We start from the raw sequence: 25,495 nt of genomic DNA on the forward strand, positions 1-25,495 counted from the left end.
CTCGTTCCGAGCAAGTGTTGCCATGATTACGGCGAACGATGGAGTCTTTCTTTTTTTGTGTGTGTGGCCAATATTGGCCAATCTCTCAAGTGGGTATGCTTGGCTTACAAACGTGCGCCGATGGCACACACACATATATGGCACACGACGCGCACACTAGCGCTCGGCGTTTTCTTGTTTTTTTTTAAACTGCCGGGCGGTTGCCGCATAATTGGCTAATCTCCCTAAGTAGGTATGCTTGGCTTGAAAAACGTGCGCAGGGGACGCTGGGCGGTCATCGCGACGGAGGCACACAGAAGCGCTGGGTATTTCCTTGCTTTTGTTAACTGCCGGGCGGTCGCTGCGAGGCCCGCGCTTACGTTGGCGCGCTTGGCAATTTCTTGGTATTTTTAACTGCGGGCACAAAAAATTACGATTTGCTGAAGAGCTTCGCTCTTAAAACAAGCCCCAAAGGTCAGCGATGAAAGCCAGTAACCCTGTGCTGTATACATTAACGGCGACCGTGGCGAACTAAAACTGCGGAAAAGTGTGGATACATATTAATATTTCAAAAAAAAAAAAAAAAAAGTCTCCATCCCGCCCTGCGAAAGAGGAAGTCCAGCGCAGCTGTTGTAAACCACTACACTTGCTGATGGGGGAGGGTATGAAATGTTCCTCGTTGTCTCGGCGGGCTTGTCACTTGCACTAGGCTCCCCTGGCGGCAAATTCTGGGTCGTGCCTAGCCTGACGCGTGCGCTCGGCGTGCTAGGGCAAGAATTGCTCTGTTTAGTGACGCTAGTCGTGATGCTTGTTTTGTGTTTTTTTTTTCTTAAGTGATCGAATACTGAGCCCCATGCTGTATGCCCGATTAGCCTGACGCATGCGGTCTGCGTCTTAGGCGAGAACTGCTGGGTCCTGCCTGGGTTTTCTGTTTACGACACGAAATTTTCCAACCAACGAGAGGCTAACAGCTTCGCTGTAAAAAGAGAATTGCAGAAACTTCCCTCGAAGCGGGAGTTATGGGACAAATTCGTGAGCCACTCTGCTGTATACACCCAGCATTTCTAAAGTCGACTTCACTACGATACACAACTTCACTGCTGGAAAACATTTTTATAGGAAATATAAGCAGTTCGATATGGACGTAGAAAGGCCTTCATGAGACCCCGTGTATACCTTCATGAGACCTGAGCACTGAGTCCCTCTAAAATAGGCTTAACTACCAAACACGTGTATCGCGAGGATGGCATTTTCTGCGGTTACATACTTCCATAAGGCCCCATGCATTTCCTACAGGGAGCGCTATACGCCGGCGCCCTGTAATATCGCCTTCACTACTGTGCGCTGGAGCATTGCTAAGGAGACATTTCTTTTTTGGAGGCAGCATAAGCGGTCGTATGGAAATGCGAAGGCCGTATTAACATTTCCATATTCGGCGAAGGTGTGACACATGAAGTGTCACAGACGTGTTTCCCCGTTGAGTCAGCGTAGAAATAGAAAGACAGAGGAGTGGCGTGCATGTGTTAAGGTCACGGGAACACGAGGATGATGTCGTTTAAAAGGACGGCTGACATTCCGCTCAGGGGAAGGGTGGGGAATGGCCGCGACGGTTTGCTTTGGCGCCAAGGGCTGCGACTCAGTCCGTCGCGCACGCTAGGTCGAGATTCCGGGCGCACCACGGCGGCCGCCCAAAATGCGGCCAACGACGCGCTTCGTGTCGCTTGCAGGTCGGACTCGGCATACGCCTTTCCAGCTTCCCGCATGTACCTATGCCGCGCGTATGAGCTTACGGATTCCTTCGTATCGCCGTCTTTCAGCGGGCAACCCGTGTAAGCCGCTGGGAAATGGACTCTTTATTGTCCCGGCTGGAGGATGTGTGCTGCGGGTCATCGGCTTGCGGGTTGTTGCTGCTGCTGGCGTTTTGCTCTGCCATCCGCTTCGCACAAACGTGCGGATAGGGGGGAAAAAAATCCGTTTGCGCCAGGTTTGTGCAAGTCGTCGTCGTTCACTTCGACGCATTGATTTCCTGTATTTGTCTTGAATACGTATGCATGAAACGGCGGCGAAAAAGGCGTTGCGTAGAATGCAAAAAAAAAAAAAAGAACGAGAAGAACTTGTCTTGCACGCGTTTTTTTTTTTCATCGACACTATCTATTACGCTGCTGTGATTTGTATGCCGAACCGCCGAATCGGCCCGAATGCTGACGATTGGGGGCCACCAAAGCCAGGCTGATCAAGAAATTTATGCGAGGTTCCGAGTAAGAATGGTCAGCTAAGTGCGTTAAGCGTCTCTTCGCGGGGGCTCATGTTGAGCGCGTCAAGTTCCTGCCCTCTGATTGGTCACCAACAGCACGCTCCAGTTGCATACAATTATCTTCAGTGACAGTGGTAACAGTTGCTACTCATTACTTGAAAACTCTTGCCGAGTGCTGCTTAACAAGTACTAATTCTACGCCTGATTTCTTTTTGGGGACTAGGATCAGCACTAACAATTTGTCCACGATGGTTACATTCATCCACCTCCTCCAGCATTTCGTGTACAAAGGCGACGCTTTCTGAATGTATATCTGCATGTCTCGCTGAACAAGAAAGTGTCCGTAAAATCTAGAGTGGCTCTTTTATTAGATGCGACTGCATCTCATTCACTCGCCTTGTCCCTGCATCCGGCGTCGGCGTTGTTGTCGGCGTCCGCCCCTCCCCCATTATCCTCGCCGCTTGAGCTGCACTCTCCGCCGCTCACCCCCTCTCCTCTCCGATAGCGAACACTCTCTCGCGAGGGGCATTGGATTGGATTCGAATGGATTGGCTTGGATTGGATTGGATTAAAGTGAATTGTGTTGGATTGTGTTGCGTCATAGCCGGGGCAAGCGCACTGGCGCCGGCGCGTTCCCTCACCGTTATGCGCGCTATAAAACGCGGTGCCTGCGCCGCTCCGCTCCATCGTTCCAGCGCCGTTCCTCCGCTGTCCAACGCTGCAACGTGAACCCGCTATGCGTCGCATCTACACAGGGGTTCCCGCGAGGGGAGGTGGGAGTTTTATCCATTTACGCTTTCTTGCCTCTGACTGCTTACAATTGAGCGAATGCCTAAGACCCCTTCTAGCGGGAACAGCTTTTGGAAAGATCATGGTGTCTCTTTCTCTCGCGTCCTTCCTGATCGGGAGCCTGTCGCTCTTCTTGTATAGTATTATCTTGCTCATGTGTCATTTTAACACGGAATTTGTGTTTTATTCCCGGATACGCAAAGCTTTCAGTGACGTCATATCCGTCATGGAAGTGAAGCCAGTACAGCAAAGCAAGCGGCCTGTAAAGGGTGCACCCCTGCACACAGGGTCTTCTTGTGGGAAAGCAACTGTTAGTACTAAAGAGTTCGTTATACTTAGGGTTGCTCGTTTTCGGGTTTTATATTTTAACACGAAAGTGTTTTATGCCGGGATACCCCAAGATTTCGCTGACGTCATATCCGTCTCGGAAATGACGCCAGTACACCTTTTCCGGAGCGACCCGCCAGCAGGATGTCGCTCGCCAAGCACACCCACAAGACAGCCGCCGACCCGCAAATCTTGCTCAGCTGCAGATTTCGCTGCAGCTCTTTTACAGCCCTATACTCTTTTACAGCGAGTGTGTATATGGCAAGGATGGCGAGACTTCTTATGTCCGTCCGTTAACATAAGCAGCCCCTGGCTCATGCACAATTATGCAACTTACAAGTTGCGGAGGAATAATAAAGGCTCCGCGCACCATGCGATACGAGAATGTCGGCTGGCCAAACTGTTCCCACATGGACTGGGTGAGCTGCTATACTTGTTTCGTTTGGAGTCACGTTGGAGTCACCGACGGAGTGTCTTGATGACAGTTCACCCATTGCGGGCGCTTGAATTTCTCGGTGCCAGCTTTGGCTGTGTCGGGAATATGTATAGGGTGAAGATTAAAATTCTGCTGTTAATTTTTCTCGGAACTGGACACATCCCCACAGCTCTCTCCTCTGCTTAGTCATTGGGTGTCGAGGGTTTGGGCTGTTCCTATGCGGCTTCGCTGGTCATCCATTCTTATGGAGTGGAATAACACCTGAGTTTTTTTCTTTTTTGGAATCGGCAACTAACGTTTGAGGAACGGTGACAATGCCAGGTTTGCACAAACTAGGGTACATGGTGGCCAGAAACTATTTGCCTGACCGGCAGTCCGGCTAACCGACGTATAAAAATACAGAAAACTCAAATAGACGTCACTACGTGCGGGTAGCCGGAAATTATCCCCCCCTCCCCCACTTCCCTTTTTTTTAATTGTGTAGAAATGTCTCGGAAATGCTTTTCATTCTTTATCTGCAACTTGTTAAAAAAATGGGTTTAGCGGGAGACGCGGTCTTGGTATCGTGTGCGGTTGTTGCATTTTAATCGCCTGGGATACTCGGCTTCGGGCTCATTGGAACATTTTCAGAGGGAAAGGGGGGTGCGTGGAGTAAGCTGCTGTGCTGTTGGTTGAATCATCGTATTGTAGCAGTGGTCGCCACCTGGTTGGTGTAAATGAACGTGGGCGTTATACATCTGTGAACTGCGTGCACGACTCCTCGAGACATTTACGTTGAAGCTTCATCGTATATACGAGTCACGTGGCAACGACTGCCGTGTCGTTGCCACATGACTCTCAGGCGGTCTCAGGCTGGATAGAGACTTATCACTGCGGCATTAGCGAGCGTGCTCGGTCGCGTTCGTGCACCTCCGTGCCTCAGTTTGTACTCTTCTCCGAAGGCGTGCTGCCGGCGACCGTGGGTGAACGCCCACGGCCGTCGATCGATGCGGTGGGTCAGGCGATGTGATGCGGTCGTCGCCGGGTCAGGCGGATATGTGTGTTGTCACTGCGACGACGGACGCCTGAGTCATTGCTCCCGGCTTCTCCGCTTGCGGCGCGCCCCGGACCCGCGTAGCACCTGGCGAGGCGGCTTGGCCCGGTGGTGTCCTTGTCACTGTGTGCACACCTGCAATATATATATATATATATATATATATATATATATATATATATATATATATATATATATATATATATATATATATATATATATATATATATATATATATATATATATATATATATATATATATATATATATATATATATATATATATATATATATATATATATATATATAGTCGTTCCCGCGCTATGGAAGGCGGAATGCTTGCTATACATGTGGGGTAAGAGTCATATGGCTTCCGATGCCGGTATCGGATTTTTCGTTCATTGAGAGCCATTCACAAGACGATCTGTTGCAGACCCCTTATAGGTGCGTAAGCACGGTATATGCACCGTTGCCCAATGATATATATACCGTTACAGAGAGAGAGATGGGAAGGGGGCGTATAGGCGTTTCCTAGCGGGCACAGCCAAATAAAGTTCTTTAACTTAACTAGACTGTCTTGTTTTGCGGTGTAATGGTTTCGACAAGAAAGAAAAAAAGTGTAGTGGTTTCGCTTCCAGATAGCGATCTTGTGAACCCGAGCTCGAATGCCGTAAGGTCTTTAGTTTTTGTTTGTTCTACTCGATAACATTTGTATCATGCATAAAATCAATTTATGGCATCTTTGTTATTATAAAAGGAATTTCGCGTAATTTTGTTCCCTTTAATTCAACTACGCAGCTACAGTTTTTTTGACACGAAAGGGTTATATTCCCGGATACATGAAGATTTCGCTGACGTCATATCCGCCACAGAAGTGATGCCAGTACAACGAAGCAAGCGGCCTGTAAAGGGTGCACCCCTGCACTCAGGGTCTTCTTGCGGGGAAGCAACATTTAATACTAAAGAGTACGTTATACTTGGTGTTGTTCGTTTTCGGGTTTTATATTTTGACGTGAAAGTTTTATGCCGGAATGCACCGAGATTTCACTGATGTCATATCCGACACGGGAATGACGCCAGTACACCTTTGCCGAAGCGATCGCCAGCAGGGCGTCGCTCGCCAAGCACATCCACAAGGCAGCCGCCGTCCCATAAATCTTGCTCAGCTGCAGATTTCGCTGCCAATTTTACTTTCGTTTTTTACAGATTCCTATGACAGAGGAATCAACCACAGTTTTTTTTTCTACGTTTTTGTGGGTTTTTTTCTCGTTTATGTCGGTTTCGGCTACTTTCGTTAAGTATTTTTTACACCGTGGTTGTTTCCGCATTTAGTGCGTTTTGTTTTTCTTTCTCTCTTTCTTCTTTTCTTTTCTTTTTTTTTCAATTTTGGTGGTTTTGTCCTTCCTAGAAGGACAGCAAATTGGTGGCCGTGCTGGTTGCGGAATGCCTATTAGAATATGCGTACGCTATATTTAGTCCATTTTAGGTTCATTTTTGCTGTTATTTAGTTCAGTTCGGGTGATTTTGTGTGCCTTGCTGAGATGACGGCTGGGTGTGATAGGGGATGCACCCGCGCGCTCTAGAACCACAAGTCCTTTTTCTTTTCCGCCGTACTAGTATATATACTGTTCTAGTTCTATGTTCTATGTTCTGTTCTATGTTCTGTACGTGGTATCGCTCGTTCGCGTTTCACTGTCGTTCGTTTCTCTCCCGTCGGCGCCGCCTAACCGCGGCTTCGGGCGATCGGCTCACATATTTGACGATCAGAGCCTCCTACGCTTCGTTGTGCGGCCCGACAGGTCTTACGAGGCAAAGAGTTATGGCCGTAGTTTTAGAAAACAAGGGCGTCGGCCCTTGGAAGGCAGGCGTCTGGTTGTCTACAGGCCGCGAAATGAGCCGCTGGGCGGGCGTGATTGATGGGCGCGTACATCTTGGCGGCCGTGCATTCTCCGGCGGGGCTCCGATCCTGGGCTATTTCGCAGGTGGCCGCCTGCGCCGCGGTTCGTTCGCAGTGGTACGAGATTGAGTGGCCGCCCGCGGGCATGGGACCCGAAATAGCGCTGGGCCGACCCCCGCACTTTCGCCTTTAAATAACGGAGCTTCTCGGCCGGGCGCCCGTATGTACCCCCTCGCGCAGGAGCTGCGTTCGGGATGCGTGGATGCATTTGGCGTCGCAGTAGTGAGAGTTAGTGAGCAAAGGCAGGCGGTACAAAGTAGCCGGTAAATTTGGCAGCCTCTGCAGCTGGAACCGGGCACCTGCTTTAGACGTGCACCTGTCCATCGAGCCTACATGCTGTTGGGTGGAGGAGGTGGCTTGGTCACCCGCCAGCCTCCTTGCATTGAGAATGACACTCGTAAGACGTAAACTGCCGAAGAAAGCCAGACTGAAGCAGCGAACCTAGCATGCTCTGCTCAGCGACCGGCCACTGTGGGGAACGGACTTGATTAGTTCTCTTGCAGTGGGCATCGTCCCTCCCTAATGTAAACGATATGAGCTTGTTCACTTAGGCTACAACGCCAGTGAGGCGAGGTCAAAAACGACTGAAAGGCTGGATTTACTTGAACGCGAATCAGTGCCGTTGTCTTGCTTGATAACAGTTTGAATGGGGAAGTTGCAGCGTGAAATTAAAAGGGAACACTGAAATTCAGTCTCTTCACTCACTTTTAAGGAAAAAAAAGAGGGAACCTGGCCAGTATACGTGTATTCGTTCACTTGATTCATTCCTGTTCTGACTTCCCTGTCTCAGAATTTCTGCGCTGACGTATCAACAGGGAAGTGCAGTATATCTTTAAGATCCCTTACGTGCATTTGCTCGAAATGTCGTGTCGCATCTCTCCATGACTATTTCTTTAGGTTGTACAAATATTGTATCCGCTGTGACACCTACATTGCAGCTCATTGCAGTTCAACAAATAGAACAAATGCCTTTTAAGAGGAACGCTAAGCTTACATGGAACGACAGAAAAGTAACATTAATGTGCAAAGTGAGTGCTCACTGTTCTTGTGTTCCATTTGGAAACACAAACCATGAAGCGAATAATCTTGTCCCTCATTTATTTTCTGGAATAATTCCAATGCGCATGAAATCACATTGTGTTTCCGATGCTGTATAACCTGTGGAGCGTGTTTGTGGCTGGAAACAATAGTAACCAGATTAAACCAAAATTAGTGAATGAATGAATTTACAGAGACCATGGGTGGCGGGTATGTCTTGTGTATGGAAAAAGTGGGCTACAAGGAGGGGGACAATGTTCCTAGAGGGTGATCGCGGAACTCCATCACCTGCAGATGGACCACTGTTAACTGTGTTCCAATTTTCGTATCCGCTCGTGATCTCATTTGGCCTCTCCTTGGTTGTCGTACGTAAGATTACATGTTTAGACATGTGAATTTAGACATGTGAAAAATATACCATTATTTGAGGACCTTCATTTTTGTCATTTTTGTGCTTGGGGGGAAAAATGCTTTTGTAAAGGATCAGGGTTCGCATTTTAAAGGTGCTTCCAGCTTTTTAAATATGTAGTTAAAAGTGTCTTTCATCTAAATGACCAGCGCCTAACTCTAGCAGTCGCAAACATCAAAACTCTGGAGTTCCATTGCATGATGTTAAACCAGCTGGCAAGTAAATGCAAGCGGTCTCAAAAGTTTCCCTAATGAAGTCTGCGCTTTGCGCAGGCTTGAGTTGCCTAAATACGCACTGAAGCAGTGCACCAAAGGTACCATTGGAGACAGCACCTGGCAGCTCTTTAGCCGTGCTGCTCAAAAGGATGCGACAGCATGCTAATTTTTCACACACAAAAGGTCCTGCTAACCCCACAAATGCCCACTGCAACAGGCTTGTGGAGGGTGCATGACTATTGGGCCTTTAATGGACATGGTTTCATGCCTGCTTCCCTCGTCTTCCCCTGTGCAGGCAGAGTGGGCGCTACGTGAAGACCCTGTGGAAACATGTGCGGGTGGGCGACATTGTCCACCTGTCCTGCAACGAGGTCATTCCTGCCGACATCCTGCTGCTGCGCTCAAGCGATGACCAGGGCCTCTGCTACATCGAGACGGCAAACTTGGATGGCGAGACGAACCTCAAGCAGCGGCAGGTGGTCCGGGGATATGCCGACCATGTGAGAATGCCCTCCCATCATTTTTCCTGGAAGGTTTCAAGGCACTCGGATCGAAGGTGGCTCGTTTCTGTTCTTGCCACAGGGTGCAGAAGAAAAACATCTACCCAAAATACAATGCAATTAGGGCTCTGAGGGAAAAAACTGCTGGAGGGGCAGCTTGTAATCTGGGCCTTGCTTTGTTGAACCATTGAAAGTACAGCACTTTTCAATTGAACAGTATCGAAAAGTTGCATTGTCAACGATATGGGGGCATTTGGCATGTGCCGCTTGATTCGCACTCCCAGCCGGTTAACTGACGGGGAATCATGTTATGTGGGCCGGCTACAAACGCCTGTCAGAGGATCAACAAAGTCTCTGTAATGAACAGCTGCTGGCTACAAAGGTTGTTCTTATCTGAGATGATTCCTGTATAGACATTGCCTACAGTCTGTAGGCTTTTGAAGACTTACGACGTAGTGTAGTTGCTGAAACTTCCACAAAATCATGCAGTGCTTTGGATACTACAGGTATATAATTTATTTTAATGCCCCTTTCATGATTCAGCATGCTGGTAATTTTAATACTTCCCCCCCTCCCTCCCCCCAGCCCCCCAGTCCCCTATCTGCTGTTGCTTTGTGGAATAAATTTTCCAGGCACAAGCTTGGGCTCTGTGTGCGTCTAAGCACATCTATGAATGGTTAAAAGAGTGCATACCTTGTGTTTCTGTGTTTCATTTGAAATTCCACTGCACTGTACCTATGCTCACACTTTTGTTAACCCGTGGTGTAAGTAATTTGCTAGTTTATGCATTGTTCTTAGCTTTGGTGTCTTTGGGGTGTGCTGGGTCATCATCAGCACTCACTTAGGTGTCTTGTGTCCTGGTACCGATATGGGGGTGTACTAATTACGGTCTTCCTTCTCTCTTGGCGCAGAGTGACACCTTCCATCCGCTGTCATTTACGAGCACCATTGAATGTGACCCACCCAACTGCAAGCTCTACAGGTTTCATGGATTCATGTGAGTACGCTGAGGCTAAACACCTGCTCAGGACATTTTCCCTTGGGAGCTAATCAGACGGAAACAAGAGGCACATCGGTGTTCACTGGAACATCTTATGTGTGCAAAATTTTATCTTTGCACAAAACATTTCATGGCTGGCTAATGCATCTAAAGCAATACACCTTTTTTCAAAGCTTGCCTGCTTGTCTGGAATGTGGGCGTTAATACGAATAGAGTCTTTCTCTCTTTTTAGTTCTTGTTGAGGCGGAAAAACACATCACTTTTTTTAGTACTATTTTGACTAATCTGTGTTGTCTGCCGAGGATACTTGTATAAGAGGCTCAAAGAAAAAGAAATTTCATGTTGCGTCTTTTTCATTTTTCTTTGGCGTTTGCATAAACAATCAACTGACAACAAGAAATTAGTGATAAGTTCATTATTTGTGGAGAAACATTTTCTATGAACGGGCATGAATTCGTTTGCCAGAAGTAGTGTTTCAGTGGAAATAATTATTGTTCTGGCTTTTAATAGGTGTTTATAAGTTTTTGAGCATGTCCAAGGGCTTGAAAGAATTTGCCTGTTTGAAAGCATGCTTTTTTGTACGTAGCTCACTTGGTGTTCATTTTTTTTTTAATTTTTTTTTTAATTTTTTAAAACATTTAAAAAATTGGCTTTATTTTGCTTGCCATTACCCTTCGGAAGCCTAGAGAAATGTGCATGAGTTTCAGGCTAGTGAAGAAACAGCTCAAGGAAACACATAAATATTACACAAGAACTGTACATGCAACATGTACACATTCTTTGCAATGCCTTGCAAGCAGAAGGTAAATGTGCCTGACTAATTAATATCATTCGCTGACAAAGTCACCACAAATAAGAAATATAATATACTTCTTTTGTTCAATATAAACTATAAACAGTTTTGCTACAACAGGTACTATCCCAGTAAAAACAAACTTTATTGCAAGTGGACATGACAGCATTCCAAACACATGTACAGTGTAGATTTCTATGTGCTCACCATGAGTGGAACCACACTATAACCAGGGCATGGCACTTACCAAGGCCACATGCTCAGTGTACCTTTCAAGCACTCTGCATTTACCTGGAACCACTAAGTCAGCGTATACTTAGTGATACTATATTTACCATTACTCGACCAGGCACCACTTATGAACGTAGACAATGTTTGTTTCTTTTTTCGCATCAGCTTTGTTTCGACAGTGGGTGCTTATCGCTTCTAGGCACTTATTAGAGCAGATGCTATAGCAGCAAAAGGCCGGCCGATACTGCCAGTACAATGAGATTAGAACCTGCCTTACTTTTGTAGTATGTGCTTGCTGGCAATGCAAACAGCGGTTGCTTATCGGCACCATGTCCTGCTGGTTATCAGTGCAAGGGGGAGAGGGTGGTGGAGTTATCACGGGACTTCAAAGAGAGCGACTGCGTTGTTATTATTTTTTTTTCCGCAGCCGTATTAGAGGGGAGAGAAGCCATGTCAAGTGACCTATTGCTCCTTGTTTTCTTTTGCTTTTCTTTTAATGCTGAAATGACGTGCCATCTGTTCCTGTTTATCAGCAGGCCCCTTAAAAACAATGTTATAACTGGCACTGTGCTTCGGGTGAATGTGTTTTAAGCAGTATTCATACATAGGGTTCTATGGTAAGTAAGCCGACGTTCACAGAATCTACGTAATATGCGGTCTTGCACTTCAAGCGGTTATGTTATGTGCAGTTTTCACCGTGCACGTTCACAGCTGACGAATGACTGACAAAAAATAGCTTAGGATTGCTGCACTTGTACTCTGCTATGTTCTCATAACAGCATGCTAAGGGAGTGCTGTGCTTAGAAAGGAGGTTTATGTTGCCCTATTAACGTTCTTCCAGCTGCCATCCCAGTGGCGAGAAAGTGCCTGTCACCTCTGACAACCTACTTCTCCGAGACTGCGTTCTCAAGAATGCAGACTTCATCGAAGGAATCGTTGTGTATGCTGGTAAGTCAGCTGCATGGCTCGGACGTTGGCAATGTGACATGGGATGGAAAAAAAGGAAAAAGGGAATTTGGTGCCCGCGTGTGCATGCATTCTCTGCATTGTTTCTTCAGTGGCTCTTGTAACAACGAGGCTGCTCTCTGTCCAGGCTTTGAGACCAAGGCAATGCTCAACAACAACGGCCCCAGGTACAAGCGCAGCAAGCTGGAGCGCTTCATGAACAGGGACATCATTTGGTGCATCGTGATTCTCCTCGTCCTGTGCTCCGTTGGTGCAATCGGTGAGTGTTGGCTCATTCACTAATCGCCTCCGAGCAACCCCCCGGGAAAATGACTGCTGCTGAGGAATTGGGCAAAACAAGCCCAAGCTACTTTCATTATGAGCAGTTCTATAATGAACATGCTGTATGTACCAGAGAACTTCAGCAAATTAGCTGTGCCATTTTATTTTGTTTATATGGCATTACATTTAGTTCTTGCAACTGTACGCGTGCAATATTTGTTTGGAAGATAAACACCAATATTCATGTCTGCTTGCTGTTTAATTCACTTAGCTCTGCCAATCTTATACATTGCCATTCAAGGGAGAGATATTCTTTGCGTATCAGTATTCCCCGCTGCTATAACACCATAGAGAGTGCAAAAATGCAGTAAGGCAACAGTTCTTAATGGCACATCTGGTACTTAGCCATGATCAATATACACTCAAACCTCGTTATATAACGAAGTTGAAAGGGAGCCTGAATTATTTCATTGTATCGATTATTTTGTTGTATAAGTTATAACAGTTTATGGCGATGTATGCTCAGTGTAGTGCACAGCTATAGGAGCATGCAAAGAAGGGAACTGCCTAGCGGCCCACGGTACCGCTATGCGACCACGCGTGCGACGAAAATTGAATAGCAGACAAATATTTTGCTGGCTCAATGCAAACACTGCCTATTTTATTGTACACTAGACATAGCTGGAAAAAAGTCAGTGATTATTTTTTGTTTCTGACATCGCAAGCGAAAGACGTCCTTTTCAGTGGTGGCAACCACATTGATGCCATTTTTGCAGTCACCATGGGTACCGAAGAAATGACGTAGAAAATCAACCCCATTGAGTGTCGGCGACAATGTTTGCACGTTGAACTTGTGTGCACAGGAGACCATGGCGTCTTCGTTGTCGCTTGCGTAATTTTTTCCAGTGACATCTGCGACAATAGCATCATTGGTCAGCTCCTTCGTAGTGACCGCGTCGGCATTGGCGTTGAAATAGCTGTCCTCCTTGCACCGCCCCGCTGCCTGAGCGAGGAGGCACAGGCTAGCTCGGCCACACGTGGCGTGGCTGCACATGACCGTGAGACAAACGCGAGAGTTTTAAAACAGCCACATCGAGCGAGTGTGGAGCACTGCGGTATACTTCATGCACACCCTGGTCTTATTTTGGGGTGGGGGAGGGAGGGAGGTTGGAGGGAGAGAGGGAGAGATAGAGGGAGAGGGGGAGAGAGGGGGGGAAGCGGGGAGGCGGGGCTAATACAGTTTGCTACATCCATTGGCAAGTCAGTTTTACTTTGTTACAATGAGGTTTCAAATGCATGATTCTCTATGGAGATTACAAGTGGAATTTCATTTACTTCGTTACATCCATTATTTCGTTACATCCCATTATGTTATAATGAGGTTTGAGTGTACTGAAGCATGTTAATTGTGCAGTGGACATTTGTTTTTGTGACTATTCCAGCAGTTGTCTTTTCATACAGAAAATAACGTTTTTGCTCTGATGTCGCTTTATTATCACTACTAGGGTGCGCACTGTGGCTGAGGTCCTATGAGAACCGCAAGGAGGTCATCTTCATCCCTTACGAACAAGAGAACCGCTACATACCAGCTGTTGAAGGCTTCATTGCATTTTGGACCTATATAATTATTCTCCAGGTAAGCGGAGGACTGACATTCTCAGTAGTGCTTAAGCTTGTCTGTTCAGCTTTCAGTCCAACTTACTATAAGCGCTTAAACGTTTCCTTGTTAGCTGGTGTTGTGCACTTAGGGTCATTCTATACATTGGTTTTCCTTGCCAAATGAAAGCGTCATTGTTTTGTATTTGCCATTTTGCATTCATATGTTCTCTGCACTGCAGTCTACTGATATAGACCAACATGTTTCACATTTTATGGTCCTTAACATTTTATAAACAGTAGAGCTGTTTTGCGATGTGGGTGCCTGTCGCGCGTCAATCCAGCATCCTTGTTCCTTTGAGCAAGACTGAGATGTTGGAGATCTGGACGCTTGCCTTCGGTTGTTCCAGGTGATGATACCGCTCTCGCTGTACGTCTCCATCGAGATTATCAAGCTGGGCCAGGTGTTCCACATCCACGAGGACATTGAGCTGTTTGACGAGCGGTCAAACCGACGGCTCGAGTGCCGCGCCCTCAACATCCCCGAGGAGCTGGGCCAGGTGGAGTACATCTTCTCCGACAAGACCGGCACCCTCACCGAGAACCACATGGTGTTCCGGCGCTGCACCATTGGCGGCCGCGACTACAACCACCGCCACCCGAGCGTCTCCGAGGGTCAGTGCGTCTGTAGAACATAGTAACTATGACGTCCTCAATGGTTTTTTAGATGCGACGCCGAGAGGAGCATCTCTTGCGGGCGGCCCTGTCCTTCCTGCGTCGTTGTCGTCCGCGTCCGCACAGCTGCGTCTCTCCTCCGCTCACCCCCTCTCCTCTCGCCGTGATAGCGCGCCCTCTCCCCCAACATCTGTGGCTCACGCAGTACGGCGCGCTCTCTCACTCCGCCGGTGGGTGGCGCTGTGCGCATGTGCAGCGCCCTCTCTCTCTGCGGTCTCCTCTCCTTCGCTCACCCCCTCTCCTCTCGCCGTGATAGCGCGCCCTCTCCCCCAACATCTGTGGCTCACGCAGTACGGCGCGCTCTCTCACTCCGCCGGTGGGTGGCGCTGTGCGCATGTGCAGCGCCCTCTCTCTCTGCGGTCTCCTCTCCTTCGGGCGCACTGCGCATACAAGCGGAGGGCCGCGCTCTGGCCGGTATCTCAGTCGACGGTCGTCGGCGCTACGCTCTCTCTCTCTCTCTCTCTCTCTCTCTCTCTCTCTCTCTCTCTCTCTCTCTCCCTCTCTCCCTCTCTCTCCTCCCCCCCCCCCCCCCTCCTCGCGCATTACCCGACGATTGCTCACGCAATTCGAGTAATCGACCCAACGGAAACGCACAATGGAACCCCCCTCAGCGTCGCATCACACCAGGGTTCCCGCGAGGGGAGGTGGGCGTAATTTTTTTTTAATTTCTGCCTTGACATTTCCTCTCTGCTTTATTGTGGGCTTTTCAAATAGAACAAAAGTCTGATTAAAGTGGGTGAAAACATTCTTTGCCTGCACAACTTTTTTTTTTCCCTATAGAAAGTTTAACAGGTAGATGTACGAACTATTCTGGAACAAAGTGCTTTCTTTCTTTGTGAACCTACTGAAAGACCTACTGCATGAACTTTAAAGAGGTTCACCTTTTAGTTTCAGGTGGAACAGTTTGTAGCCATTGAATTTCTTGTTTGTGTAATCTTAGCTGCATGCAATTTTTAATTCCAATGTGTTAGCTTCTTCACCCACTTTATGGTACATATGGCCCTGTCTCTTTTTTTACGTCGAGCCATCTGTCTATGAAGCGTCAGCGAAAATGGGCAGGAGGGTATAGTGGCGAGGAAAATGGAGGTATGATGAGAGGGAGGAAGGCACTGCCCATGCCACACACTTCGCCCAGAAATGTGCTACCCACCGCCAACAGTGGTATGCAGAAACGCTCGGTGTGAGAGCTGTCCATTTGCAACAGGGGCGGGTACCTTCCTCCCTTTCATATGATATATGTACCACTTATAAGGTCCATCACCACCACGAATAGAATGTTAATTGCACTTGCATAGATAACCGTCCTCCAAAGGATGAGTTCTGAATTAGTTTTTTGTTCCTTCCTTTTGCAGCTGAGGAAAACGACATCAAGATCCGGAACTACAGCTACGGCTTGAAGCCATCCAAGGTGGGCTCTTGATGTACTTCACATGTCCTTTGCATGATATGGCTTGTGTGGTCTGTGGTAAGCATAGCCCCACCCAGCAGGCCAGTCTCGTGCCAGGGCTTAGTGCTGAGAAAGACAGCAGCAACACACAGAGAATGCTGACCTTGCTTCGCAGTGTGGTGAGATCATAGGCGGTCATGATGGGGGTCATGATGGTGGTGTGATTACAGTGACAGACTTAAGTGCGGAGGTGCTGAAAGAAGGAAGGGGCCATCTCATGACTGCTCGTGAGTTGCCCGTGTGTTTTCAATCCGACTGTGTGGTCACCTCACAGCTTTTCTCTCGCTTTCTTTAACACTGCCTTCAGAGCGTCCTTCTTCCAAGTGGTCTCTTGTATAGGTGAGAAGGGCGTAGTCACAAGAGGATTTCTCCCTCTCTAGGACGACACGGTGTTCACGCTGAACCCTCAGCTGCAGCGGGAGCTGTCCAGCATGGAGTACCAGCTGCGCATGGACGGGGCCCACCAGCTCCTGCTGAGCCCTGAGAGCCAGCGTGTGCAGGAGTTCTTCCTGCTCATGGCCACCTGCAACACGGTCATCGTGTCCAAGTACCCGCACAAGGACCTGGTGAGGCCCCGCCTGGCTGGCAAGCCTGCTAGCTGCCTACTACGGGGCACAAAGGGGACGAATAGCCGTACAGTTCACTTCAGTGTGCCTTTGCAGCTATGCAGCTGGGAAATTTCAAGGGGGATGAAGCTGCTGGTCTTTTCTGGTGATGCTATAGGCGTACGAAGCAGTGTTTTGCTTCATGAAACATTCATGCAATCTTTTTGCTTACGTTGCACATGTACTTTTGTATAATTGTTTTGATAAGGTAAAAAATAGTGTCTGCTGGAGCTGTTGTGCATCTGAAGCAACGCTAGGGCCAGCAAGTAAACTTGGGAGTTTTTCATGGCCTTGCTGCAGCATTTTGTTCCACTCGTGACATCTGCTCTAACCCAGGCCCTATGCTGCATTCAGTGATACTCGAGCTGCCGCATTTCATGCTGACTTAAATTTTGAACTGAGAAAAAAAAAAATTGAAGGGAAACTGGCCAAGAGAGATTTGAATACTTTGAATTGTTTGAACAATAGCTTTCTTTTTCTGGTGGCAAGCTAAACTTCAGTCTCTATACAAATCGAGGATGTGGGTGATCTGCCAGGGACAGCGTCTTCACCAGTGGGGTCTGTTATGCTGGCAGTGCCTCGTGCAAAGCCCACCAAAGGAGATCTCAACACTCCACATTGGTCCTGTGCAGATGAACAGCAGTGGGCTGTACCTGGACAACGGGGGGATGACATCCCCCGATGGCCACAGGGCCCCTGTCAACCACGTGGGCCCACAACCGGCCCTGTTGCCATCACCCGTGGCTCGCAGCCCGGCCGGGACTCCAACGCCCACCGAGTCCCGCACCACGACACCAACGCGGCCCAACAAGCTGGCCCTGCCTTTCCTCAACTTTGTGACCAGCCCCTCGCGAAGGACCATGACTCCGTCGCCCACACCCAGCCCACAGCTCCAGCCCATCTATGAGGCTGAAAGCCCAGACGAGATTGCGCTGGTCGACGCAGCCTCTCGCTACGGCTGTCGGCTTCTGCGCCGTACACCGGATTCGGTCACCGTCATGCTGCCTGGTACGTCTGTGCATGTGGCACTAGTGTAGCAGCAATTACACTGAGCCAGTCCTTTGAAGCAATGTGGACTATGGAATTGGTGAAATCTCCTGAAACATTTTGGTTCTCACAGGTATCTACTATTAATACTGCTAGCAATGGGCTGCTAGTCGGTTAATGCATAATAGAAAGCTAGGCAGCCCCAGTGGCTGTCTCATTTGTGTGCAGAATCTCTGAAATAGTCATGGTAATCAGTATGGTGTTGCTGAAGTATGGAGAAAGCAGAGCACTCTGAAATAGACCAGTATTTATAGCACTCAAGTGTGATCTACAGATCACTGACTGCTAAATGAAAGCCTCCTGCACTTTCTGTGTCTCAGTTGTACAGGCACATCACTTTTAAGGATCCTTGCAAGCTAGCACTACCCAGTTACAGTACATGCCATTCTGCTCTGTCCTCGCTAAGCTCCGGGATATCGCTGGACCTCTCACGAAGGCTGGTGACACTGATGCTGTAAAGTTGCCTGGGTAGGCGAAAGTTGTTTGATGTTAAACCAAATTAATCTTAAAATACAACCCTTTGTGCCTAGTTTGAGCATGAACAAGCATGTCATTTGGACAAAACAGAAAATTACTGCTTAGCTTGGCCTTCAAGTGAGCCTCAACACCAAACCATTGAGCCTAGTTACCATGCTATACATATTTCGGAAACAACACATACTTGTCTTTCATTGATGCCAAATGAGCATCAGTGTTCCTGGATGCCTTTGTGCATGTGGCACACCTGTCGTTTCTTCCCTGATGTGCAGGCGAGGGTCTGATCGAGTACAGGGTTCTGCACGTGCTGCCCTTTGACTCGGTCCGCAAGCGCATGTCCATCATCCTGCAGCACCCCGTCACCAAGGCCAAGGTGCTCTACTGCAAGGGAGCCGACTCGGCCATCCTGCCCCTGCTGGCTCCCACCAAAGATCAAGGTACTACTACACTCACCGGGGAGTGGGCAGCCCAAAGCAATCTTAATTAAAGGGGCCATGCAGTCAAAACACAAGTTTGGTTCATTTGAAAGATTGCGTCGTTAGAATCATACTGACACCGCTTTTAATGCACACTTCGTTCAAATGAGCTGTATAAGTGGGAAAAAATGGAATTTCCAAGCAGCTCACTAGCTCATTTCCCACAACAGAACCTATCATGTAATATGCACAGCTATGCAATTGGCTGAGGCTGGCAAAATCAAATGCAAGTTAGGCAGGGGTTAATAGCTTGCAGAACAAGCTATTTGCACTTAATAAAATGTAGGGTGCGTTCTTTTTGTAGCAGTAAGAATGGTGGGGTAAACAATGGAAGCTACGAAAGTACATGTAAACATAGAAGTACCAGTGCGTACTGCAATTGGTACTGCACGCATAATGCTTGTTATAGCTGCACAGCAGTCCAGCACTTTGGGGTTGTCTCACATGACACTGGCCAATTGGTGTACGCAACATTGCCTTACGTGACCTTGTTTGTCGAGCATACCCAATGTTTCACAAAATGATTACTACCCACCGCAACAAATACAATTTGTCTTCGTGTTTACGTAGTGCTTTTCTAATCATGAACCAAAACAAGCCAAGTGCAAATACGGCCAGAAACAAATAGAGGATGGACAGTGGTCCTATGCAGTATGTTGGTGCCATCTAGGAGGACTGACGATAAACAAACGATAAACAAAGTGTTCCACGGTCCGCTGCAGACTAAACAGCATACTAAGATTTGCTTGAGGACCTTCCCTGGTTATGTCATCACAGACGTCACGAAATGCACGATTTGGCAGGAAAATCAAAATTTTAACAAATTAATTTCTCAGTGAATAAAGCATCGTTTGCTGCGTACAGGAGCTGGGGGCACTGTAAAACACCAAATCTTTCGAATAAAGCAAAATTGTATTTTGTCTGCGTGGCCCTTTTAAACCCCACTTTGTGCAATGACTATGATTTTAGCCAAGCTTAGTAGATTGTGGCACCTAAGGTAGAAATGAGGTCACCTGCCTATACTCTGCGGACACCCACGAGATTGGCAGCACCTACGGAGAATGAGAAAGCCATGCAGTGGCAACCACCTGCTTTTATCATTCTCTGTAGGTGCTGCAAACTATGTAGGTGTCCATTTGTTGGTATTAGGTAGTGAAATGCATTTTGAATAGCCATTCTATTAACACTCATGCCTGTGCTACTACTTATTCTTGGTTATTAGGCAAGCATCGCTTCCTTGGGAAAAAAAAGCTGCTTGTGGCATTTAGATCATTGCTGCTGTTGTGTTTTCATAGGTGACTATAACGAGCAGGGCTAGTTTGCTCTGCAGAGAACGTCATGACTTACTTCCTTCTAAACGAGGCTTCTGGCCATTTGCATCAGTAAAGAGTGTAGTAAACGTGAAACGTGCTCCTGAGTTACAGTTGTGAATGGGAGGTTGTTCTTTGCACCACAGCTAGGCCTCTTCTGGTCGCCTTGTGGCCAGCGATGGTACAGCAACTTCAAGCGAACCTTCCCTTTTCCCTTTTCCAGCGATGCGCCAAGTGATAATGCGCACCCAGCAGCACCTGAACCAGTACAGCAAGAAGGGACTGCGGGTACTCTGCATGGCCAAGAAGGTAACCTTGCCAGCCGACTTGTCTCCCAAAAGATGTTGTCAATCTCCCCTGTGCATTCCTTCATTTTTAAGGCAACTCTTGCCTGATATGTGGTGCTGGTGAACCTGGAAAGGACTGGAGCATGTTTGTTTTGGTACCGCAATTGGGGTGACTTTGTCAGAGGTTAGCTGGGAAGGAATGTGCTTGTGTATTGCTTAGCATGAAGCTCATCTCACACGCAATGTTTGTCTTGTGACATTTTGTCAGGCTGGATATTTTCAGTCTCTTTGAATGGTGACGGAATTGAAGCCCATTCTTCATTTCATTTGACTTCATCCTAGTTTTTACTCAAAGTGGCCATGGTACTCATTGTTCATGGCCATAAGTTTGTAATGTTATGCAAAACCCTGCAGCACTGCTGGAGTGGCAGAGTGCCTGTAGTAAGCTGCTTAGCATCAGGTCACAAGTCCGATTGCATGCTGGCTATTTTTTTTTATATATAAGTGAAAAACAATTGGTGTGTATGAGATTTCCTCACACCTTGAGGAATCCATGGTTGCCTAAAGCTCACCTGTAGCCATCCACTATGGCATGCCACTTAGCCCGTGTGTACTTTAAATTGCAATTTGTGAGGAAGGAAACCCTTTTCTTCAAAATCTGAATAACAGTTTAAAAACGACACCTGTCACAGTAGTTTGCAAACAAACACAAGGAAAATTAGAAAAATGTAACGAAAGAAAGTGGTTAATAGTGTGACATGGTTCCGTGTGGGCCACCGAGGAGCATTGCTCTCAGTGTGTGGTCACTGGCAGGTGCTGGGGGACGAGGAGTACGAGGAGTGGCTGGAGCAGCACAAGGCCTCCGAGCTGAGCGTGGGCGAGGCCGAGGAGAGGCTGTGGGGCTCGGCGCGCCTCATGGAGACCAACCTGGAGCTGCTGGGGGCCACGGGCATCGAGGACCGGCTCCAGGAAGGGGTGCCCGAGACCATCGCCGCCCTGCGAGCCGCCGGCATCGTCATCTGGGTCCTCACGGGCGACAAGCAGGTCTCTCGCTCTGCCTCTCTCTCCATCCTTGCCCTGTTCCCTGCAAGCGAGGATCCCGGGAGGTGGGGGGGAGGCCAGGCGGGGGCCCCTGGGGTGGCTGTTTTCACGTTGCTGTTGTTAACGCACAAATGTTACTCAGCAAAGCGCAAGGTTGCAGGGCACCTGGTGCCAGGCAGCCTCAAGGGTGGGAATGGTTCTGACGTGAAGATTGACCTCTCGGGGAGTGGCCAATGCTACAGCGACACAGTGGTATTATTCCCGTCCTATTCCTGCAATGGGTGGGAAGTAGAAACAGCATTCACTCCCACTGCTTATGGCGGAAATACTGTCGCGCAATGTTGCTCACAGACGATTGGTATTTTTCACAAAGATTCTTCAGCATTGGAGAAAATGCCGGCATAAGGGTGAGAAACGCACAGCGATGTGTGCGCCTTGCAGCCGAGTGAACCTTCTTCATTGCCAACTAACAAAGCTCACACAATTTGAGGGAAGAGTGAAGAAAAGGGGCTGTATAACTCCACTTGAGAACTACTTACCTACCTTTTGAGATCGTATACCAATTCATGCGCTGTGTTGTTTGCAACACTGTTGCATAATAAACTGAAACTGAAACTTATCACAAGGATGTGTTTCATGCTTATCATGCTAAAGCTGCTTGTAGTCATTTTTATCCTCCACATTGGCACACTGCCACTGTGCAGTTGCAGATCGTTGGGCACAAGGCACCGCTGCTTCGCTGGGGCAGTCCACTGAATTCGGAAATGAAGGTTTTTGAAATGTCAACCAAATATGTACAACGCTGTGAGCTGCATTTGTTGAAAGCGGTGTGGGCCTCAGGGAGAAAGCCCTGCGCACTTTACTGTAAGGCATACCAGGAGCCATTTGTCACAAAACTCAATGGACTGCTCTGTCCTTGTTTGCGCAGGAGACTGCCGTGAACATTGCCTACTCGTGTCAGCTGTTCTCGACAGACATGGAGGTGATAACTCTCAACGCTCGTTCACAGGTGAGTTGATGCCTTCTCATGGCAGTTCTCATTGAAGCAGCGAAGACAGCTCATCTCAGCACAAGTTTTCATTGACAGCTGATAGATTTTATTGATTGATCAGGACAGAGCTACCAGGATTATCAGCAGGCAGCAAGAGGTTTCCAGTTCTGATAATCTAGACAACAGAACACAAAATCTATTACAAGAATGGTGCTCGCCTTTCTTGAGTTTGGTAAAAGGCTGAATGAAAATGCAGGAAATGTTGTGCTTTCTTGCAGATGGAGAAAGTAGAGAAGTCTGCTGGCGCAATTAATATCGCAGAACATCAGGCCTCACATGGGGCTTCTTTGCTTCGTTGTGCTCCAGATATCACGCGCTTCATTTTTGTGATTTCATTGAACCTTGTAATGAGAAATGTTAATGAACCTGTCTGTTCCTGCAATCAATAGGAAAAAGTTGTCATTCACAGTCGCATGCTTTACAGCGCAAGGTTTTTCCCACCGCTCTGCACGAGTGGCTGAGCGTGCCCTTCCGTACCGACTTGTGCGCCCTGCCGTGCCCGTGCAGGAAGCGACCGAGGAGACCATCCGCTTCTACCTGGAGCAGATCGACCGGTGCCTGACGTGCTCCAGTGCAGACATGGACGACACGCAGAAGGGGCGCTCCTTCTCCTCCTTCCTGTCGCGGCTAGGCAACTTCCTCTTTGGCCGGCACGGGGGCTCTGCAGCGGACGAAGGTGGAGGCGACGACCGCCAGCCTCGGTTTGGGGCCTCCCTGCGGCACCGCAAACGGCGGGCGCTAGTCATCGACGGCCGCACGCTCAGCTACGTCCTGGAGCGCTCCGTGGACCGCCTGTTTCTCCGCCTGGCGCAGCAGTGCAGCGTGGTGCTCTGCTGCCGAGCCACGCCTCTGCAGAAGGTGGGTGGGCGACGGTCCCGGGAAGCTGCTTCCCTCTGCTATGCACGCTGAACGGAAAAAAAATCTGAGGCTGGTGGTGCTCACGCAGGGACAAGCACTTGTTGCTTTGCGCAGCAAAAGCGTTTTTCTGTTGTGGCGTAGCGTGCCATGAATACACCACAAACTCTGAATAGATGCCCAGCGTGGTGGCTCAGTGGCTAAGGCGTTGTGCTGCTGAGCACGAGGACACGGGTTCGAAAAGTGGCCACAGCAGCCCCTTTTCTTATGGAGGCAAAAAGCAAAAAACGCAAATGTGAATGAGATTTTTTGGCACTTGTTAGAGATCCCCGGGTCAAAATTAATCCAGAGCCCTCCACTACAGTGCACCTCATCGCCTGCGTTGCATCGGTGCATTAAACCCTACAATCAATCAATCAACTTTATAACCTCTGACAGAGACTACCACTCCCCGATATTAACTCCGTCTTTGTCGGGTGAGACATGGATAACCACAGTGATAGCAAGAGCCTCAATACCTTTTACTTCAGCAAGTGTTGTATGCCGTCTACTGTGCTCATCCAACGTGTTTGATTGGGTTTTGAGAACTTCTGTCCATTTGCAAGATCTTCACAGCACATAATACTTCTTGCCTTGCCGAGTAAAGTGCTCCGTAATACAGTTTCTGTCAAAGGTTCTTGAAAACTCTTTCGTTTCTCTTCCAGGCCTGTGTCGTGAATCTCGTCAAGGACAGGCTCAATGTGCTAACTCTTGCTGTGGGTGAGTCCTGCCTTTTACTGTACACGCACTGCTTCCTTTGTGCACACCAGCTCCTAATAGAAACATTCACTTAATTAACATCAGTGGTGTGGCACGGATCAGTTGACAGGTGAAAGTTTCTTCCTTGTGTGGGCTGGGCTGCATCTGTGTACCTGTGACATGTTTACAGGTTTGTCTTAGACTCTTTTTGGTAGTGTGCGCAATCAATGACTGGCAACATGCTCAGGCGCAAGTGGGAACATTTACCTGCTTAAAAGGTACAGTACCAGGGGCCTCGTAGCAATTTATGCAGTCTATTTCGACTAATACTGCCTTGTTTGAATCGCCTCAAGAGGCTCTTCCAAATAAATTGTTACATGCGTGCTACCTTTTTGGCCATGTTTTGGGGCTGTACCGTTGGCAAGACAGAGGTAACAAGAGCGCTTTGTGCGTCTTGAACAGGAGACGGTGCCAACGACGTGAGCATGATCCAGGCGGCCGACATTGGCGTGGGGATCAGCGGCCAGGAAGGCATGCAGGCGGTCATGGCCAGCGACTTTGCCCTGGCCCGCTTCCGCTACCTCGAGCGACTGCTTCTAGTCCACGGGCACTGGTGCTACGACCGGCTGGCCCGGGCCGTAGTCTACTTCTTCTACAAGAATGCCGTGAGTGGTGGAGCTTGTGCTGTTGCCAAGATGCCAGCGCAGACTTAAAGGCCAACTGCACTCAAATTTCACCCTGGCTAAATGCCTTCGAAATATGTAGTAGGTACCATGAGAACTATTGCGACGCGACCTGTAGATTTGTGCAGTGCGTGGTTATTCAGTTTCAGGCACTCAAAATAACGCCCTTGCAGACGACAAAGCACCTGCCGGCGTGTCGCGCAAACAGCCATTTAGCGGAAGTGACATGCCAGCCGTCCAGGCCGATCGGCCTGCCTCGCAGTGGGAGAATCCTGGAAACTCATATCGCTCGTATTTTGCGCCGGTACGCCTGGCTTTCATGGCTCCGAAGCGGCTTCGTTAACCGTACGGTTATCTCCTTTTCGAGTGTCGTCGTGACATCATGCCTACCTGGTGTGCTGCTGTCGGAGCGCACGAATAATGTCGTGCTTGTGGGACAAGCGCTCACTTTTCCGCGCGCCTCCCACACCCCCGCACGCCGCGCTCACACTCTCCTCCTGGCTGGCTGAGCCGGCCGCTTCGCCCGGTCCCATGGAGGAAAGAAAAGGCTCGCACCGTCAGGCCAGGTCGTCTGGCCGCTCGCGCCAACGGCTGATACGTCACTTCCGCCTGCCCGTAATGGCTGTGTTTTGTCCAGTTTCGTTTTCAAAATCGTCGACTTTTGCTGGTCGCTTGCAGCGTAATTACGCACATTTTAGGCGTCATACTTCGTACATCACGGTCTTTTTAGTCATACTATGCAGGAACAGTGATTTCGCGTGGTCGAAATTTTGAGTGCAGTTGGCCCAAGGAACCTAGCTGCAGCCTTGAGATGCAAAATGAAGCTTAACTTTTTTTTTAAACACTAGTACCAAGAGTTTGCAGGCTTTGTGAGCTTACAGCCAGATCATTGAACCTAGGATAAGTGAACTCACCTGATGTTTTCCCAAAATTTGGTGTGGTATACAAATTTTCCGACT

General features: G+C 48.4%; 1 protein-coding gene across 1 annotated transcript in view; it reads left to right on the forward strand.

Moving 5' to 3' along the window:
• Nucleotides 1-25,495, forward strand: part of LOC144174058 (phospholipid-transporting ATPase VD-like) — a gene marked incomplete in the record, with an annotated part of 124,638 nt that overhangs the window by 89,740 nt on the left and 9,403 nt on the right. Inside the window, 16 exon segments of the mRNA XM_077702477.1 lie at nt 8,733-8,937; nt 9,849-9,934; nt 11,803-11,909; nt 12,055-12,186; nt 13,694-13,824; nt 14,195-14,459; nt 15,872-15,927; nt 16,347-16,532; nt 17,204-17,579; nt 18,368-18,532; nt 20,105-20,190; nt 20,982-21,212; nt 22,138-22,218; nt 22,768-23,118; nt 23,820-23,874; nt 24,316-24,518. Coding sequence (XP_077558603.1) covers nt 8,733-8,937; nt 9,849-9,934; nt 11,803-11,909; nt 12,055-12,186; nt 13,694-13,824; nt 14,195-14,459; nt 15,872-15,927; nt 16,347-16,532; nt 17,204-17,579; nt 18,368-18,532; nt 20,105-20,190; nt 20,982-21,212; nt 22,138-22,218; nt 22,768-23,118; nt 23,820-23,874; nt 24,316-24,518 — 2,716 coding nt within the window.

This window comes from Haemaphysalis longicornis, unplaced genomic scaffold, assembly GCF_048455015.1.
Source record: "Haemaphysalis longicornis isolate Haplotype H1 unplaced genomic scaffold, Haemaphysalis longicornis Haplotype H1 scaffold_3, whole genome shotgun sequence".
NCBI classification, from domain to species: Eukaryota; Metazoa; Arthropoda; class Arachnida; order Ixodida; family Ixodidae; genus Haemaphysalis; species Haemaphysalis longicornis.